At 37.8% G+C, this 19,652-nt stretch overlaps 2 protein-coding genes across 2 annotated transcripts; both read left to right on the forward strand.

The window, feature by feature from the left end:
* The first annotated feature begins 2,049 nt into the window (after window positions 1–2,049).
* LOC112012727 (uncharacterized) lies at window positions 2,050–2,562 on the forward strand. The gene has a single exon (XM_024045119.1). It carries the CDS (start codon window positions 2,050–2,052, stop codon window positions 2,560–2,562), a length of 513 nt encoding a protein of 170 aa, XP_023900887.1.
* A 14,240-nt stretch (window positions 2,563–16,802) lies between these two features.
* Window positions 16,803–18,920, forward strand: LOC112012719 (peroxidase 24). Its single transcript, XM_024045111.2, has 4 exons — window positions 16,803–17,069; window positions 17,374–17,565; window positions 18,072–18,237; window positions 18,426–18,920. The coding sequence occupies exons 1-4, from the start codon at window positions 16,854–16,856 to the stop codon at window positions 18,830–18,832; spliced, it is 981 nt and encodes a 326-aa protein (XP_023900879.1). The 5' UTR covers window positions 16,803–16,853; the 3' UTR covers window positions 18,833–18,920.
* Window positions 18,921–19,652: the final 732 nt, after the last annotated feature.

Raw genomic sequence — 19,652 nt, forward strand, 5'->3', positions numbered from 1 at the left:
AAGTAGAAAGAGGAAGGAGAATGTCTAGGAAACCCATGGCCATTCTTCACCTTTATACCCAATATCAGATGTTTTCTACACCCCCAATAATTCCTCCTTTCTCTCAGTTTTACACTCTTATATAAGAAACCGCAGGTTTTCGACATCTTTAACCCCAAAACCTTTCGCTATTGTCTCTGCCAAACATGAATCCCACATACAATCCACTCTAATTTGTGCAAGACAACGTGGCTTTCAAGCTAGAATCCAAAGCGGTGGCCACGATTTCATGCGTATCAGAAGTTCCATTTGTTGTCCTTGACATGTTCAATCTCCGTTCTATAAACATTGATATAGCAAAAAGAACTGCATGGGTTCAAGCTGGTGCTACTATAGGTGAGCTTTACTATAGACTCGCCGAGAAAAGCAATGTCCATGCCTTCCCGGCAGGCGTGTGTGTTGATCTTGGCAATGGTGGACACTTTTCTGGAGGTGGGTAAGGGAACCTGATGCGGAAATATGGCCTTTCTGTAGATAACTGGTAATCTATTTGCTCGTATCGCCGGAAGTCCAAACTGTCAAGACCGTTTGGACAAGGAATGGACTAACTTGACTCCATTCCTTTTACTGCAAACAACTTACCATCGCAAGATCTTGATTTTGGTCGGAGGGCAGTTTGACTGTCGTAGTCATGTTCGGGGTGAAGAAGAGAGACTGAGAGAGAGAGAGAGATAGAGAGTGTTGAGGAAGGAAAATTCTGAGCATGTGAGAAGGAGCAGGTGGGTTTTATATTTATTTCGGGAGAAGGACACCAAAGCTTTGGGAAGTGGGGGTAATAGATTTAAAAACAATATAGCATATGTTAAATTAGACTTTCCTCTTGGGACGAGTGAGTGGGCTCTAGTTTTTTAAATTTTAAAGTGGATTGCATTGCATATTTTATATTATTATTATTATTGTTATTATTATTATTATTATTATATTTTGGTTAAGAAAAGGTTTCTTATGTTTATAACTTTAAAATTTAAACTATCAGTATTGATTTTTATTTATTAAGATCGAAATCTGAGTATTTTTTTTTATTATAAATAAAAAATCTGACTATTTTTAGTTGAGATATTAGTTTTTGAAATATTGTTATATTGTAGTATTGTGCTAAAACAATTGAAATAATAGAAGAAATATCTTCCTAATCTTTGAATATTGCTAATTTTACATTTTTATTTTATTTATTTATATATTAAATTAATTATTATATCATCACGGTTTGATTTCTGTCTAACTTTAAAAATCTTAAACTTTTATCTTTTATGATTCAATGAACGGTCTGGATTTTAAAACCGTGAATTCTTCTCTATGATTTTTTTCCCCTTCAGAAAAGTTTCTCTTTGAAAAAGAACCACTTTTGGGAATTTTATTTTCAAGAAAAAAAGACCTCCCTAGAAAAGTATGCCTTTTGTATGGAAAAAATGTTCTCTATGGGTCAAAATAAATCCTAATTGTTTTGAATGGTTGAGACTTGAGGTATGAGTATATATATTTTTAATTCTTTTAAGAAGTTTTGGGCCAAAGAAGTTCTCCCATGTTTTTTTAGGCTTGATAGAATGCTTGCAACTCAACCTAATGGATTGGGTTGAGTTGGTTTTAGAGCTATTGTGTTGGGTTGGTTGGAGATTTTCAACCCAAAGAGGTTGGGTTGAGTTGAAAATTAGATTCTTTAAACCTACTCTAACTTAAGGGTGTCAAATGGGTGGGTTTAAGGTGGGCATAATTGGGTAGGGTATATAAAACTCATTTATTCATTAAAACCCATTTAACTAATTACTTCTAACCCAAATCCAACCCAACCCAATTATTATGGGTAAACCCTAACTCACTCAATTACTCAATTATCAAAATTACCAAAATGCCATTAAAGTGAAAACCCAACACTTTCTTGGATTCCCTTTTCCCACTCTAACTTTCCCGAGAAAATTCCAATCTCTTCGATCAATTTCTTGGCGTCCTCAGGATCACTACTTTCGCATTCAATCTTATACAGAGTCCTAAACCCTCAAATTTCCTTTCTTAATGTTTGCAACTCTAAACCTCCCCATCGCTGCACCTTTCTATTCCTTGTCGGAAACCAGATTCTCCTCTCTCAAACAGTCAGTCAAGGCGTATGCTACCACGGCGATTGAGGCGAGGCCGTATTCCTCCTCGGTGCCAATGCATTCGAGGAGTCTGTATGAGGTGCTTAGAGTGGAGCGGACGACTTCGTTGATGGAGATCAAGACGGCATACCAGAGCTTGGCCAAGATGTACCATTTGGACGCCATGATCCAACAACACCACCAAGACGAAGACAAGCCAGAAATCGAGTTGGACTCCGAATCGGATGGCAGAGATTTCATAGAGATTCACAATGCGTATGCGACGCTCTCCAATTCGGTGGCGCGCGCGCTTTACAACCTCTCCTTGGGGAACACCATTTCCCAATTTAGTAACCAGAGGGGACCGTTTGGGTTCGGCATTGGATTTGGTGTCAAATGGGTGGTCTTTGTGCTGTGTTTGTTGTGCCTCATTGTTCTTTGTGACATCTAGAGAGAGAAAGAGAGAGCAAGCAAGAGGAGAGAGAGAAGTGATTGGAGGCTGAGAAAATGAAAGAAAATGAAAACACTGAAACGTCTGAGGGTTTTTATTTTTATTTTATTTTTTTATGGGAAGGGTTGGGTTGAATTTTGGGTTTATTGTTTTTGGGTTAAATGGGCCTCAATGGGTTTTAGTTAAAATCCAATAATCACTAGGTCTAATTGGGTTGATGTCCATTTAACCCAACTAATAATTTGGTGGGTTTGAGTGGACAAGTGGGTTTAGGCTTACTTTGCCACCCTTAAACTCAATCCATGCACACAGTTAAAACATTTTAAGATAAAACTTTGTAAATAGCAATTAGCTGTAAATAAGGAAGATTGTTTTTTCATCTTTCAGAGATTCAATCTCTTGAACTTTCAATATGTTTCAAGTTTGGATTGAGAGAGACATATCGAAGTAATTGCTTAGTTATTTTCATGGACCTATCTAAATATTGCTTTGGCATATTTACTGGTACAAATTGGGGTATATATATATATATATGTAACTTTAATAGTGATTTGGATGAGTTTTTTTTTTTTTTTTTTTTTTCATTATCTTATTTTGCTAAAATATAAATTGTCATAAAAAAAAGTGAGTTTCTAATAATTATACATAAATCAAATAAGCTGACTTATAAGCTAGGTCAAACAGGCCCTAAAAAAAATTTAATGCTTCTATAGTCTCTAATGATCATAATATACAATTGGGATAGGATTTGCTCACAATAACGTTAGAGCATCAGCAATAGGAAGGTTAAATGCCAAAATGAAAGCTGCTTTTACCATTCAAACCCAAAAACCCACTCCATCAGGCATTGTAAAATGCAAGTATTGTAAAAAAAAAATACAATTTTGCTACAGTGCGATTCTACATTTAGAATCGCACTGTAGTTGAATGGTAAAAATAAAAAAAATATTTTAATCAGTTTGGTCTTCTCTCTCCTCTCTCTATAGATCATAATCTTTCTTTCTTTCTTTCTACTTTCTCTTCTTCAACGGCATGGAGGTTCGTTGGTTGTGATTTTTCCGAAGGGTTGGGGGATTTGTTCCAATGGGTTTGACGATGGGTTTCAGTGTTTGCCGAGTTTGTTTGGTAGTGGGTTTCGGTGAAGATGATGATGATGACGATGACGATGACGGGTTTAGGATGAATAGAGATGGCAACGGGCGACGGCGACAGCGATGGGTTTGGGATGAACATATGGGTTTGGTGAGACTAGATGGGTTTGATTTTGGATTTTGGATTTTGGATTTTGATTTTGATTTTGATTTGGCCGGATTTTGCTATGGATTTTTCTCAGCAGAGGTGGGTGGTCTGATTGAGAAGCTGGATGGTGGTGGTGGATGGTGGCTATAGGTTTGTTGGTGGTGGCTGTGTTGTGTTGGTGGTGCTGTGTTGGCGTTGGATTGTTTTTTTTTTTTTTTTTTTTTTTTTGGTTTAGCTACTGGGGTTTGTGGTTATGGCTGGTGGGCCGATGGTGGGTGTCTGTGGCTCCGTTGGAGTGGGTTTTAGGTTTGGCGGCGTGGGTTTGCTGCCTGGTTTTTTTTTTTTTTTTTTTTTTTGGTGTTGACAGTAAATTATGGGTTGGTGGTGGTGGTGGTGGTGGTGGTGGTGTCAGGTGTGGGTAGTGCGGTGGTGGTGATGACTGTGGTTGTTGAACATAAATAAAGAGAGAGAAAGAATAAATAATGTGTTATAGTGTAAATGAAGGTTATTGTGGGATATATTATTTTATTGTGTAGAAATATTATTTTAATGAGTAGAATAGGAAAATAGAAGTTGGGATGTTGGGTGTAATGTAAAATGGTATGGTATAATTGATAAAGTAACTTTTTGAAATGGTAAAATAAGATGAGATATAACATTCGGATGTGGATGCTCTTAGAATAATGTTTCTTCTTTTTTTAAAACTCTCCCTCTTTTGACACAAAAAAAGGCTAATTTTTGAAATTTTTAGAATACTTTTCTCAGATTTTTCCTTTTTTGACAAATGAGTTTTGGTTGTTAGTCCAAATATAGAATTTTTAATCATAATAAAAAAATTTCTTGCACCTTTTAACTTTAAATCATTTGTGGCTTTGACCTTTGAGGACTTGATTGTGTCTATTTGAAAATTTGTTTTTATTTGCTTATGACTCATGAATATAAGTTTGATTTGTTGACGTATAAGATATGGAAGTATAGATGTATTTTTATTTGGGACTAAAATTTTGTTGTTGTTGTTTTTATTATTGATGATTTTCCAATTGTTTTTTAATGGTTGATAGAAATTCCAAAATGTTTAATTTTATTTAAATAAATATCTAAACATGGGATATTTAATCTTATAAATGATAAAACATAAGAGAGATATTATAAAATTATTATAAAATATATTTTTTTAATATGTCTATGGCAAATAAGGTAACTTGTGTATTGTAAGGACGCAACTTGAGTCCTAAGTCCAAAAGTTAAAAGGATCTAGGCCCAAAGAGTCCAATACAATGAATTTATAGAGAGTGGGTTGGAAAACTAGGCTCTAATGAGTTGGGTAGCAATGATAGTGGATCCAAATGATAATAAAGTAAAAATAGACTGGTTTTATCTAAAGAAAATCGTCATCGGCACAGTTCGAAAAGATCAGTTCTTGTATATAATTCTTGAAGTTGATTACAAGTATAGTTTTATTGCTACAGTATTTCTCTCTCAATTCTCCGATCTTCTTCCATCTAGGTCTCCCCTCTATTTTATACTCTCTTATTTCTTTTATCTCCAGCCTCCACATGTACATTAGATTGCTAGTATTGATACTTGTTCCATCAGCACCTTTCTGAAGTATTTAAGAGTGGCTGTAAGGCTGAAAGTTACCATTCAGATATCACTTCCTCATTAATGCAGCCAAAGAGTTAGCTACAGAGTATTCAATGTTGTGGTAGCAGTTTTCTCTTAGATATTTCACAGATCCCATTTGCCCTGTACGTTCATAATGCATATCCTTATCAATAGAATTTCTTGGAATGTTACTTTGGATGACAGAACACACCTTCTAATCTTTGCTTTATTTAGCTGAGGAGATACTCCTTCTTGGCCTACCCTCCCCAGCCTTCTCACTTGTAACTTACTTGTGGAGTTTTGAGTCTTACATCTTCATTATTGTTTATCTGTCATCGGACCACTAAACGTCCTTAGACAAGGCCCAATGCCCAACATATATTCTTGGGCCCCTTATCCCTATAATAGCCCTTCAAAACTCTGGTTTTTCCCCTCTTGTCCAAGGAGAAAAAATGGGGTTTTGACTTTGGATAATTAACTCCATATGTTTCTTTGATTTTCACACGTGAGAATGTTGCTTCACGTGTCCCGCAATTGTTCCTGACGCTTCAAAGCCCGCTATGTCTCATTAAATGCTACAAGCGGCGCTTTGTTCCTTGCATCTTACAGTGAGATATAGATCTTACGGCTAACATTTCTCCTCAAATTTTGAGTGGGATAACTCCCACTTAATTCTGCCTCCGATATAAGGTGCCTGGTGGGTTTATTTTTTCCACTTCACAAATTTGCAAATTCTTAAGACTTCTCAAACTCTCAGGCTTTCAAGACTACCCAAGTCTCCCAACTCTCAAGAAGCTCCTGAAGTGTTACTTGTTCTTATTCTGGTAAGTTTTCAGACTCCTAGATTCTTTTCTTATCGGCTAGTCTCCTCGGCCTTCTAATCTTCACTCCATTTTCAAAAACATTTCCCTCACTTCCCTTTAGCTTATTTAGATGGGTAGATTTAAGGGGTCCTCATCCAAGGATGCCTCAAAGTCTTAACCAATCCCTGCTCTTCCCTTTCCCCCTTATCTTTCTATAGTTAGCCTGCTTCCCATTCCCAACTTAAATAAGAAAAGGAAGGAGAAGTAGATTGTTGAGGAGGGGGAGGTGGTCCCCCAAAAGGAGCCCAAACAGTAAAAGATAGCCAAAGACAGACGGTGGGCCACCTTAGTGGAAAGTAAAGAGGCCGAGCACTCGACTGACGTGTGCCATCCAACTTGGAATCCTTGGTTAGAGTTGGATGGCACGACAGTGCTTTGGAACTCCTCCATCAGGCAGTTCCAGAGAGGCCACTCCTACCACATGGCTGAGGCTCTAAAGTGTCCTCTCCTTCTTCCCAAGGACATGGATGCCTTGAAGCATATGAGGCAACCAGAGCTTTTCCTGTCCCTGAAGAGGGACTTGGCCCTGGTGAGCTCCTTGGCATACTTTACCAAGGATGGTTTCCTTTCTTCTTTTTTTTTTTTTTTTTTTTTTTTTTGGCCAACCTCCACGTCGAGATCGATAGGGCCTTAGGCGGTGCCAAACAGAAGAACCAGGAACTTACCACCAAGCTAGCAGCTGAGGAGAAGGCGTGGAGGAGTGTTGAGACCAATTTGCAAAATGCCTAGGACCAGGTTGAAGACCAACGTAAAAAGCTTTACCATACTGAGATAGAGTTAGCCACCTAGAAACAACTGGTCCTGAAGTTAAAGGCAGAGTTGCAGAAGGCCGAGGAAGCAGCTCGAACGGCCAAGGAAGCTGCTGAGGCTTCAAAGTAGGCCTCCTATGAACGTAGGGTGTAGGAGATTGAAATCTAGCTGGCAAAGGAGTTGGTGGAGGTGTGCAGGGACTATTGTAAAGAGGTGTAGGTGGAGGCGCTCAATTGAGCAGGAGTCCCTACTGCCTCCGAGTGGAGGAACGCTGAGAACATATTCTACCTAGAAGACATTCGAGAAGTTCCAGTAGTGCTCCTTCCTCCCACTGCTCTTGCCCTTCCCCCTTCTGAGTAGCCCTCTACTACCCAGGCCACTCTACCTCTTCCTAAAGTCTCCAAGGGGTCTGGCAAGGCTAGTGATCAAGGCCAGGAGGCTGAGGTGGCCAAGGGCAAAGAGGCTGGCTAGGAGGATCCTCGGCTCGAGGACAAAGGTAAGGGCAAGGAGGTCAAGTCCCTACCAGAGGCTAAGGGTACCAAGGCTACTTTCATGGTCAAGGATGCTGTCTCCAAAGCCAAGGATGTTGAGTCCAAGTCCAAGGCAGCTGACCCCAAGGATGACCCTTCTCGTACCAAGGCGTAGTTTTAGGATATTTTCCTTTATTTTTTTTGTACTTTTCTTTTTTTCTTTGTTGTGGCAGTTTGCCACTGTTTATAATCTACCCCTTTTCCTTTGTTTAATGAAAATATATCAATTTTTGCTTCATGAATCGTTATTTTCCTTGCAATATTTATCCATGATTGGTGTAGTTATCATTTTGCCTACTGATGAGACTTGAGATCGATGATGCCTTTAAGGATGAACACTCAGACTTTAACAAAAGCTAACAGTAATGAATTGTTACTAATTCAAATAAATTAAATGTGTATAAATAGTGAGAAGAATGGCTATGTGCTGGTACTGAAACCTGTGCAATTAATAGGGGATATTCCAAGTTTTTAAAGAGAAACATAACCCTTAGATAAATAATGAGAAGTATCACTTTATCCAAGGCATGTGGTATGCGGTGCCAACCACAACCAATGTTCTGTTTAACACTTAGAAAAATACTCTGAAGTATTAATTCACTCAAGGCATGTGGTCTGAGGATTCAGGCATGACCAAGGTTCTATTCAATACTTAGAAAAATACTGTGAAGTATTAATTTACCCAAGACATGTGGTCCGAGAATCCAGGCATGGCCAATGTTCTATTTAACATTTAGAAAAATATTGTGAATTATTAATTTACATAAGATATGTGGTCTGAGGATCTAGGCATGACCAAGGTTCTATTTAATACTTAGAAAAATATTGTGAAGTATTAATTTACCCAAGGCATGTGGTTCGAGGAGCCAAGCATGACCAAAGTTTTGTTTAACACTTAGAACAATACTGTGAAGTATTAATTTACCCAAGACATGTAGTTCGAGGATCCAGGCATGACCAAGGTTTTGTTTAATACTTAGAAAAATAATGTGAAATATTAATTTACCTAAGGCATGTGGTTCGAGGATCTAGGCATAACCAATGTTCTGTTTAACACTTATAAAAATATTGTGAAGTATTAATTTACCCAATGCATATGGTTCGAGGATCCAGGCATGACCAATGCTCTGTTTAATACTTAGAAGAATAATTGGAAGTATTAATTTATCCAAAGTATGTGGTTCGAGGAATCAGGCATGACTAAGGTTCTGTTTAATACTTAGTAGAAGTAATGTGAAGTATTAATTTACCTAAGGCATGTAGTCCGAGGATCCAAATATGACCAAGATTCTGTTTAACACTTAGCAGACAAGAAGTATAACGCATAATGTTATAAACGAAAGTATGGCAGAAAAAGCTTTCATTAATAATAATACCTTTGTAGGTTATTTATATTCTAGGGGCGTGGTACAAAATTTTTATCTATATCTTCCAGATAATATGCACCTATTCCAGCCATCGAGGTGATGCGATACAACCCTTCCCAGTTGGGCCCTAATTTTCCCCATGCTAGGTTCTTTGTAGTACCAAAAACCTTTCTCAACACCAAGTCTCCAGGTGCTAATGGCCTTAGCCTCACATTGGCGTCATATCCTTACTTGAGCTTATGTTGATAATACGCCAATTGAACCATGAAATTTTCACTTCGCTCTTCAATTAGATCTAGACTCTTCTCTAATAACCCATTATTGTTGCCGGAGTGAAAGAACTCGTTCTCAGTGTTGGGAATCCGGTTTCCAAAGGAATCACAACTTCGGCACCATAAGTCATTGAGAAGGGGGTCTCCCCTGTTGACCTATGAGGTGTAGTCCGATATGTTCAAAGGATGAATGGCAGCTCTTCCACCAATTTTCCCTTTGCCTCATCCAATCTTTTCTTAAGTCCATTCACTATGACCTTATTGACAGCTTCAGTTTGTCCATTCCGCTGTGGATAAGCCAGGGTGGAATACCTATTCGTAATTCCCAAGTCATAATAGTATCTCCTGAAAGCTTTGCTATCAAATTGAAAGGCCAATGTTCGAGATAAGGGTATGGGGAAGCCAAAATCGAGTGACAATGTTTTTCCACACAAATCTTTAAGCATCCACATCCCTGATATTTGCCAATGGTTTAGCTTTAACCCATTTGGTGAAGTAATCTGTGCCGACTAGCAGCCATCTCCTATTTCTTGCTGCCTTAGGGAAAGACCCTACAATATCTAAGTCCTACTAAGCAAAAGGCCAAGGGCTAGACAGAGGATTAAGGATACCCCCTGGTTGATGAATTTTTGGGGCAAATCTTTGGCACTCGTCGCACTTCTTCATATATTCTTGTGCTTCTTTCTGCATGTTCAGCCACCAATATCCTTGAGTGAGGGCTCTATGAGACAAAGATCTGTCTCCTGTATGGTTTCCACAAATCCCTTCATGTAACTCTTCTAGAAGTAGCTCTGATGCCTCAAGGTGTATGCATAATAAATATAGCCAGAAAAAGAGCGCTTGTATAACTTTTGGTCCTCAGACAGCCAAAACCGAAGAGCTTTTCTTTGTATTTTGTTCGCCTCGGACTTCCCCTCAGGCAAGATATCATCTTTAAGGAATAGCACGATAGAGTCCATCCAGCTAGGTACCATTCTAATTTGATGAATATGGATCACCTCTCTTTTCATCTCAGTAGGCTTACACAAGTCTTCAACAAGGATAACCCGAGGTAAGCCTTGTGTTGAGGAGGTTGCAAGAGTGGCCAAAGAATCAGCGTGTGTTTCCACTCCTAGGGATATGCAGCAAGTTGAAAGACTCAAACCCTGACTGCAAGTGTCTAACCTAATTTAAATACTTTTGCATTCTCCCATCCTTGGCCTCTAACTCTCCCTTCACCTGACCTACGATCAATCTTGAATCTGAGAATATCTCTACTACCTTTTCTCCCATTTTTTCAACCATGGTCATCTTGACCAATAGAGCCTTATACTCCGCCTCATTATTTGTGGTCGAGAAGTCTAGTCTTAAGGATTTCTCAATAATGATCTTCTTAGGAGATGTTAAAACTAATCCCACTTCAGATCCCCTTTGATTCGCTGCACCATCAACATATACCCTACAGGATAAAGGTTCTTGCAAGGAGATCATGCCAAATAATTTTCCATCCATGCCCTGCTTTTGTACCTCTTCTTCTAATGAGGATTCAACAAACTCCACCACCAAATCTGCGAGGACCTGGACCTTAATAGAGGTGCGAGGCATATACTTAATATCAAAAGCGCCTAGGATTGTACCCCATTTGGCAATCCTCCCTGTGAAATCAGCACTTCGAAGTAGTGATCGGAGAGGAAGTTGGGTTAAAACAACAACTGTGTGGGATTGAAAGTAGTAAGGGAGTTTACATGTAGGATGTATTACTACCAAAATGGCCTTTTCCAATGGTAAATAACGAACTTATGCTTCATGCAATGACTTGCTTACATAGTAAACTAGCCTTTGCACACCATTGTCAATTCATATCTGCATCAAGCTTACAGTATGGAAAGCCATAGCAATGTAAGCAAACAAGTCCTCATCCATTTCGAGCTTGAACATGATAGGTGGCCAAGAAAGGTATTCTTTAATCTGATGGAAGGCCAAGGCACACTTCTCAGTTCACTCAAATCCCTTCCAATTATTCAACATCTGGAAGAAGGGTCTGCATCTGTTCGCTGACCGAGAGATAAATCGGTTTAGGGCAGCAATCATTCCAGTTGGCTTTTGGACTTCTTTAGGGTTTCGAGGTGGTTGTAGACTGTTAATTACCTTAACTTGATCAGGGTTGACCTCAATTCCACGATGAGTGGTCATATAGCCTAGAAATTTGCCTAATCCCACGCCAAATGAGCATTTGGAAGCATTAAGGCACAGTTTGTGTTTCTTCAATATTTCAAATATATCCTTGAGGTCTCCCATATGCTCGAACACTACTTTACTCTTCACCATTATATCATCTATATAAACCTCAATATTCTTACCCAATTATGGCTCAAACATCCTAGTCATCATCCTCTTATAGGCAGACCCTGCATTCTTTAAATCAAAAGGGATCATCTTGTAGTGGTAATTTTCAGTAGGTGTGACAAAATCTGTTTTCTCTTGATCACCTAGGGCCAGTGGTGTTTGATGGTATCCCTAGAAGGTATCCAAAAAGCTCATCTAAGGATGGCTTACAGTTGCATCCACTAGCTAGTCTATCTGAGGCATAGGGAAAAGGTCTTTTGGACAGGCTTTATTCAAATCTGTGAAGTCCACACACACTCGCCACTTCCCATTTTTCTTTTTCACCACTATAGTATTGGCTAGCCACTCAGGGTAAGACATCTCTTTAATAGCCTAGCCTACTTAAGTTTTATCACCTTGTCTTTAGTAGCATTAGAATGGTCTTTAGATGAACGCCGAAGTGGTGGCTTTTTGGGGGGTGACAAATGGATTGACATTCAAATGATGACAAATGAAGTTTGGATCCACCCCAGGAGTTTCGTAAGCACTCTATGCGAATACGTCAATATTCCTCTTGAGAAACTTTATTAGCTCTTCCTTCTCCTAAGGAAGCAGCTGAGCTCCAACCTGAAAAAACTTTTCCCAATCATCATCTACAACAATCTTCTCTAAACCCTCACACTTCGCCCCCTCAGCTGTCTCATCCACAGGTAACACCGGAGTCCTTGATTGCTATAAACCCTTATCAGTAGAGGTCGAGGACCTGATTTCAAGCTGATTCATAATTGTGGCTACCAAGCATTGTCTAGCCACGAACTGGCTCCTAACCAGCTCTTCAATCTGATCTCGGTACGAATATTTCACATTTAAGTGGAGGGTGGAAGAAACAGCCCCCAGGGCATGTAGCCAAGGCCGTGCTACAATGATTGTGCAGGGAGAATAAATATCCACCACAATAAAATCCACCTCCACTATCTCCGAGCCTACCTGCACGGGTAGTATAATCTGACTCTTTGGAATAACAACCTTCCCATCAAAGCCCAATAGAGTTGAATCATAACCTGTCAAATCCTCTAGTTTCAAATTTAGCCCATTGTACAAATCAGAATATATAATCTTTGCCTTGCTACCCTGATCCACCAACACCCTTTTCACATCATACCCCCTATCCTAAGGGTGACCACTAGGGTGTCATCATGTAGTTGTATGATTCCAATCTTATCCTTATTCGAGAAGCTCAACACTGGTCGGATTTTTGTCTTAGCTCTTTTCGGCTCATGGCTAGAGTTCTCGGCAGGTGGTCGAGCCACATACATCACCCTGAATGGAGGAGAACCAGTCCTCCCAGGAGCAGCAAGGATGACATTAATTTTGCCCAAAGGGGCTCTAGAAGAAGCATCTTTCCGAGGTTCCAATCCTGCCTGGCCCCTTTATCCACTGGGATGATGCAAAAATTTCTTTAACCTCCTTTCTCAGACCAGCTACTCCAAGTGATTCCACAAAGTTCTACAATCCTCTATGGTGTGCCTTCGGTCTTGGTGGTATTCGCAATGAAGGCTATGATTACGTTTCATGGGGTCACCTCTAATCTTATTTGTCCATTTAAAGAATGGGTTGTCCTTGATTTTCTCCAAGACTTGGTGTACTTGTTCTTGGAACACAGTGTTAACTATTTGAGCAGTGGTAGACCCTAATTACTTAATAAAGTCTCTTCAGGGCCGGTTATTTTTGTATCGGTCCGACTTGAAATCCCTCATTTCTTGAGGGATAACCTTAACCTTCCCCTTCCCTTGTTGTTGGTCTTCCTCGACCCGCTTATACTTATCAATTCGGTCCATGAGTTGACGTACACTGTTAGCAGGTTTCCCAATCAAAGACTTCATTAAACCATGCTCAGCAGGTAGGGCGACCTTGAAAGTTCTTATGGCTACATCATCAAAGTCACCATCTATCTCATTGAATATCTCCCAGTACCTATCTGAGTATGTTTTCAGGGTCTCCCCTTCTAACATGGTCATAGACAACAGGGAATCTAAAGGCCGAGGAACCCTACTGCATGTAATAAAGTGAGATCCAAACGACCGGGTGAGTTCCTTAAAGGAATCTATAGAACCTGCTCCTAGGCCATCAGACGGCGCCAATTGTAAGGACGTAACTTGAGTCCTAAGCCCAAAAGTTTAAAGGATCTAGGCCCATAGAGCCTAATACAATGAATTTGTAAAGAGTGGGTTGGAAAACTAAGCTTTAATGAGTTGGGTAGCAATTATAATGGATTTAAATGACAATAAAGTAAAAATAGGCTGGTTTTATCTAAAGAAAATCGTCCTCAACACAGTCCGAGGAGATCAGTTCTTGTATATAATTCTTGAAGTTAATTACATGTACAGTTTTTATTGCTACAGTATTTCTCTCTCAATTCTCTGATCCTCTTCCATCTGGGTCTCCCCTTTATTTTATACTCTCTTATTTCTTTTATCTCTACCCTTCACGTATACATTAGATTGTTAGTATTGATTCTTGTTCCATCAGTACCTTCCTGAAGTTTTTGGGAGTAGCTGTAAGGTTGAAAAGTACTGTTCAGATATCACTTTCTTATTAATGTGGTCAGAGAGTTAGTTACAGAGCATTCAATGCGATGGTAGTAGCTTTCTCTTAGATATTTCATAGCTCCCATTTGCCCTATATGTTCATAATGCATATTCTTATCAAAAGAATTTCCTGGAATGTTATTCTAGATGACTGAACACACCTTCTGATCTTTGCTTCGTTTAGCCGAGGAGATACTCCTCCTTGGCCTTCTCACTTGTAACTTGCTCGTGGAATTATGAGTCTTATATTTTCATTACTGTTTATCTATCCTCGGACCACTAAGCGTCCTTAGACAATGTCCAAGATCTAACATATATTCTTGGGCCCCTTATCCCTACGTGTATGGTCATAAAAAATTATAAAAATAAGTTCTTTTAAAAAAATTATTATTTTTATATATAAAATTTATGACTTTTTTTTTTGGTTGATGAATAATGATAAATATATAGAAAGAGAGCAAAAGGAAGGACTTAACTCATCTCAATATTTTTGGGAAAAAAAAAAACCCTAGGGGGAAGAAAAGAGATGGAAATGGTACAATCCCAAATACAAAAAGCAAGCTAACGAGCCTATTTGTGGAAAAGGAAATTAACATCCCTAGAAACAAAAGAAAAAACTAAACAAAAGAGAGAACTATGAACAACTATGACATCTAAGAGAAATGATGTAAGGAACCGAGTAGATGAGTTGATTTTCTGTAAAGCCTTAATAATTCCTTTGGAATCACCTTCAAAGAGAACATATGAGTACTTGTTGTAGACTACAAGCTTGATGGCTTGGAAAGCAACTTGTATTAATTTCACCAAGAGTCTGATCATAAGGAGGGAAGAGACTTGAATGAGCAAATAAGACATCTTTAAATTCTGAACAGTTTTAGACCCCTTAAACCAATCAGATTAACCTAGTTAATTAGCCAAGTGATTAACTTAGTCAAATTATGCAGGTCTAGGTTATCACAAACATACAATCATATCAAGAATATAAAGCAGCGGAAATATAAAAGACACAATTTTATGATCACCCAGGAAACCACACGGTAAAAACCAGGGAAGGATTTGACCTAGCTATACTCAAGATAAACCTGAATCCACTATGCGAAAGAATCGAAGTTCATACAAAAGGACTTACAAGCTCCCCGCTAACTTCTTAATGCTACCCACCAGTAGAACTTACTGACACGACCACATGCAAGCTTCGAATCCACAGATTCCTTCTTTCTTGGATTCTTCAATCAGCTACAAGCACCCACGCTTGTTATTCTTTAAGCTCCAATGGCAGCAACCGAGTTGATCATCAAGATGTTGATACTATCTCTACCTTGAAAACCTTAAACTTTGTGTAAAGGAAAGCTCCTCTAGATCTCACAAGAGATTTACACAAAGAGATCTCATCAAAGAAAGAAAAACCCCTATAGGAATGACATTTGAATTGCCAAAAAATTTCTTTAAAAAAAGAATAAGAATATTTACTGATTTAATCATTCGATGATCAATATGACCAGCACTACATTGGTGTCCATAGTCTATGTAAGCTGTGCAACCAATTAATTTAATTTATCATAAAAGATAGCAAATTAACTCCGAAAGGCTTATGTACAAGGTTATTGGCTTTAATCCAAAAAGTTTTATATATGCTTCCTACTATGTCAATAAAGTTCCTATTAATATAAGATCTATCATGGGAGAAATACTTCCTGACTGAATATCGATCATGGAGATTCATTTTAACTACAACGATAATTTTCAGGCATCAAGTAATTTCTCTACTCATGAATTACATTATCTCTTTTCACAGAAGTTACATCTAAACAGTTCAAACGTACATTTCAAGTTGACAATCTAATACATTAATTTCCAACACCGTGCCATTTCCGTTAGCTTTTGCTGCATTCAATTTTCTTTTGAGCTGGCCCAGATAATTAAGTGTACAACTAAGATTGAAATGTCATGGAAAAAAGGAAATATTGGGTCCTCGCATGCATGCAACATATGTACTATATATACTACGCATGGTAATGAACTATAGTACTTAAAATATGTATCATGGCCATGGGGCACAAGGAGAGAGAAAAGGAAATTGTAGGTCCTTGCATGCATGCAATGTACTATATACTATATAGTATACACTATGCATGGTAGTGAATTAACTATATATTGTATTTAATAATGTATCATGGGGCACGAAGAGAGAGAGAAGCAAAAAAGAAAAAATAGGAAGAAATGCAATATTTGACAAGTCTTATGAGAGAATAGTCTTTTTTTTTTTTTTGGGTGAAACGAGAGAATAGTCTTTGAATAGTCTAGATTCTGTGAAACTTTCACATCATGAGAAAAAGAAAGGGCTTAGAGGCCATTATATCCCTTGTACAAGTAGCAAAGAAATTAACCTCGATGGAGGATGCGACAAATTCGACAAAATTAGTGTGTGTTTATTTCAACATTTGGTAGGAATAATTGGTTCAAACGGCCCCTACCAATCAAATTGTTTATTTAATGCAGAAGATATTAGTGTATGTTTATTTCCAAGAATAAAGCATCCATTTGCTTTGTCTAACACAAAGAAAGAAAAATATAAAAAGTGTTAGGACAAGTCAAAGATTCTCTCTCTCTCTCTCAAATCTCAACATCAACTAAAGATTTAACATTATTAAAATAAATTTTACCTTCCTGTAATGAACTATTTACTCTGAGAAAAAAGACCACTACCACTATTATTTAAGGATGCAATGTGTGTATTAGCAAGGTAGTGGAGAAAAGAGAGAAACAAAGAGAGATGAATACTAATTTGAGTTCCTTCTTGATCTCTATAGTAGTCTTTGGATCACTTCTAGGAGTTTGTCATGGAGGGGAGTTGAGAAAACATTTTTACAAGGATAGTTGTCCCCTGGTTGAGGACATTGTGAAGGAAATCATTTGGAAACGTGTGGCATGCAATTCAACTTTGCCTGCCAAGTTTCTGAGGATGCATTTTCATGATTGTTTTGTTAGGGTAATTCACATCTTTATCTCTCTATCCCTCTCCATGCATTACATTCCTCCTTATCATTCATGTCTTTAAAATTACAATATTTAGGAATATAACATTTTTTATAACTATTGACATAGCTTGTTGTGATTGTCGCATAATAAAATATTGTTAGTGGTAGACTCAAATGGAAGTGATATTATCCTAATCATAACATAGGTCATATCAACAACGTTCATAGCTAACATTCATTTCTCAAAACATGAAACACATGCACTGTTATATGTTTACTAGACATCTAAGGTCTTGAATGGTTATAATGTATCAGGGTTGCGATGCCTCTATATTGCTAGACTCTACAACAAATAACCAAGTTGAGAAAGCGGCAAGTCCAAACCTATCTCTGGGAGGATTCGATGTAATAGATGAGGTGAAGACAGAGTTAGAGAAGACCTGTCCTGGAGTAGTTTCTTGTGCAGATATCGTTGCTTTGGCTGCTAGAGACTCGGTTTCCTACCAAGTAAGTATTGGAAGTATTTTAGTGTGACTTGGAAACAAAATAGTAGCATTAGTGGGATGTGTCATGTCTGAATTTTGAAAAACCATGCCAAGGCAGTAAAGTTGATGTTTTTGACCAAATTCCTTCCCATTTCAAATGGAATGGAAACGGAAAAAGTCCATTTCATGATTAAGAGTTTATTTCCAAACATCTAACAGTGTAAAGAATATCACGTTATTTATCATTTTAAATAATGTGACACTAAATATACTTTTAGATTCGTAAAAATTTAATCCGAACAGTGAAACTAATCTCCTTTCCTAGTTCTACACCTTCACTTGGTTTATGTTACTCTTTCAAGTATAAATACACACACCATTACCAAAATAACACCGTCTTTATTGTTCCTATAAATCAATTCTGCGAGCAAAATGCAATACCCCAAGCTCTTTCCCTTTCCCTTTTTTTTTTCATCAACATCTTGAATTTAGCATTAGGTAATCAAATGCTTGCGGAAATGATTGCAGTTTCAGAGGCCAATCTGGGAAGTACTTACTGGTAGGAGGGATGGAAGCATATCGCGTATTTCAGATGCCCTCAACAACATCCCATCACCATTCTTCAATTTCAGCAGCCTAAAACAATCTTTTGCTAACAAAAGCCTCACAGTTCATGATCTTGTTGTTTTATCAGGTAAAGATTCTATATGGGGGAAAAAAGCTTTATATAAGTTTGTAATATGATAAAGTTGTTTCACTAAATCAAAGTCTTTTGATGTAAATATATAAGCCCTATTGCTAGTCTTAAGCAGTAACAATCTATTACTTTCAAAATGATATCTTAAGTTGTGTCCAAATGATTAACAAATTATTTTTGGTTAGGTGGACACACAATTGGTGTTGGGCATTGCAATTTCTTCAGCCAAAGGTTATACAATTTCACAGGAAAAAATGATGCAGATCCTTCTCTAAACTCTACCTATGCTGCTTTCTTGAAAACCCAATGCAAAAGCCTCTCAAACAACATAACTATCATACCAATGGATCCTGCAAGCCCCCTATCCTTTGACAACAACTACTTCAAAAACTTGAAGTTGAATCAAGGTCTTTTCCAATCTGATGCTGCACTTTTAACCAACAATGAAGCTACCAATACTGTCGATGAGCTGCTTGACTCTCAAGATTTTTTCACGGAGTTTGGTCAATCGATGAAGAGGTTGGGAGCCATTGATGTGCTTACAGGAAGTTCGGGAGAGATTAGGAAGAAGTGTAATGTGGTTAATTCTTGAGAGCTAGTTGGTTTATAAGTGTGACAAATAACTTGTATTTTTTTACTTTTCGTGTCATATGAATAATTTATAAAAATAAGTTCTCTAATTTTTTTTTTTGGGCATAAATAGAAGATATGCATAGATTATAAAGTCATAAGTCTGTTACATAACATACTAGCTTTATCAAATGCTACAAGTTTTTCCATCATAGTTAGTGGTTCCAAAAATATTACAAAAGAGGAGATAGTTCCCGATTCAAGTCTTACCAATGCATCAGCACATTGGTTAGTTTCACAGTAAACATGATCAATCCATTTATCGGGGATATCTTTCAATAGGTTTCAAATGGAGGTCCCATTTATAAGTTATGACTTAATCTAATATTCTTTTTATATTAATGCATACACATGTAAATGTATATAATTATGTGGTTTGAATTTTTCTCAACTCAGCATATCAATATCATAATTCAACCTCCTAAATAAAAATATGACCGAATCTTCCCCTGTTTAATATAAAAAAATAAAAAATAAAAATCTATGTCCACGATGCATTATTCAATAGTAGGTTTTTCTCAGGAAGGTTTTTTTAGAGGATTCGGCTAAGTTCATTCCCTTCACCAAGTGAGCTAGTTATGGGAGGGCGGTTGTTTTATTAAAGGAAAATTCGATTAGTACATTAAATAATACTGTGCAGGCCAAAAATGTGGCTGTCGGGCTGAAATCTCACTTGGGCTCACAATCTATTTGTGTGGTGGGTTTGGATTTCCTACCTTGGGTAATTATTGATGCAGAGACTCAATGAAATCACTTTTCTCTCTCTACGTTATTGCCCTCTT

The sequence above is a fragment of the Quercus suber genome, unplaced genomic scaffold, assembly GCF_002906115.3.
Source record: "Quercus suber isolate HL8 unplaced genomic scaffold, Cork oak 2.0 scaffold_8, whole genome shotgun sequence".
Lineage (NCBI taxonomy): Eukaryota > Viridiplantae > Streptophyta > Magnoliopsida > Fagales > Fagaceae > Quercus > Quercus suber.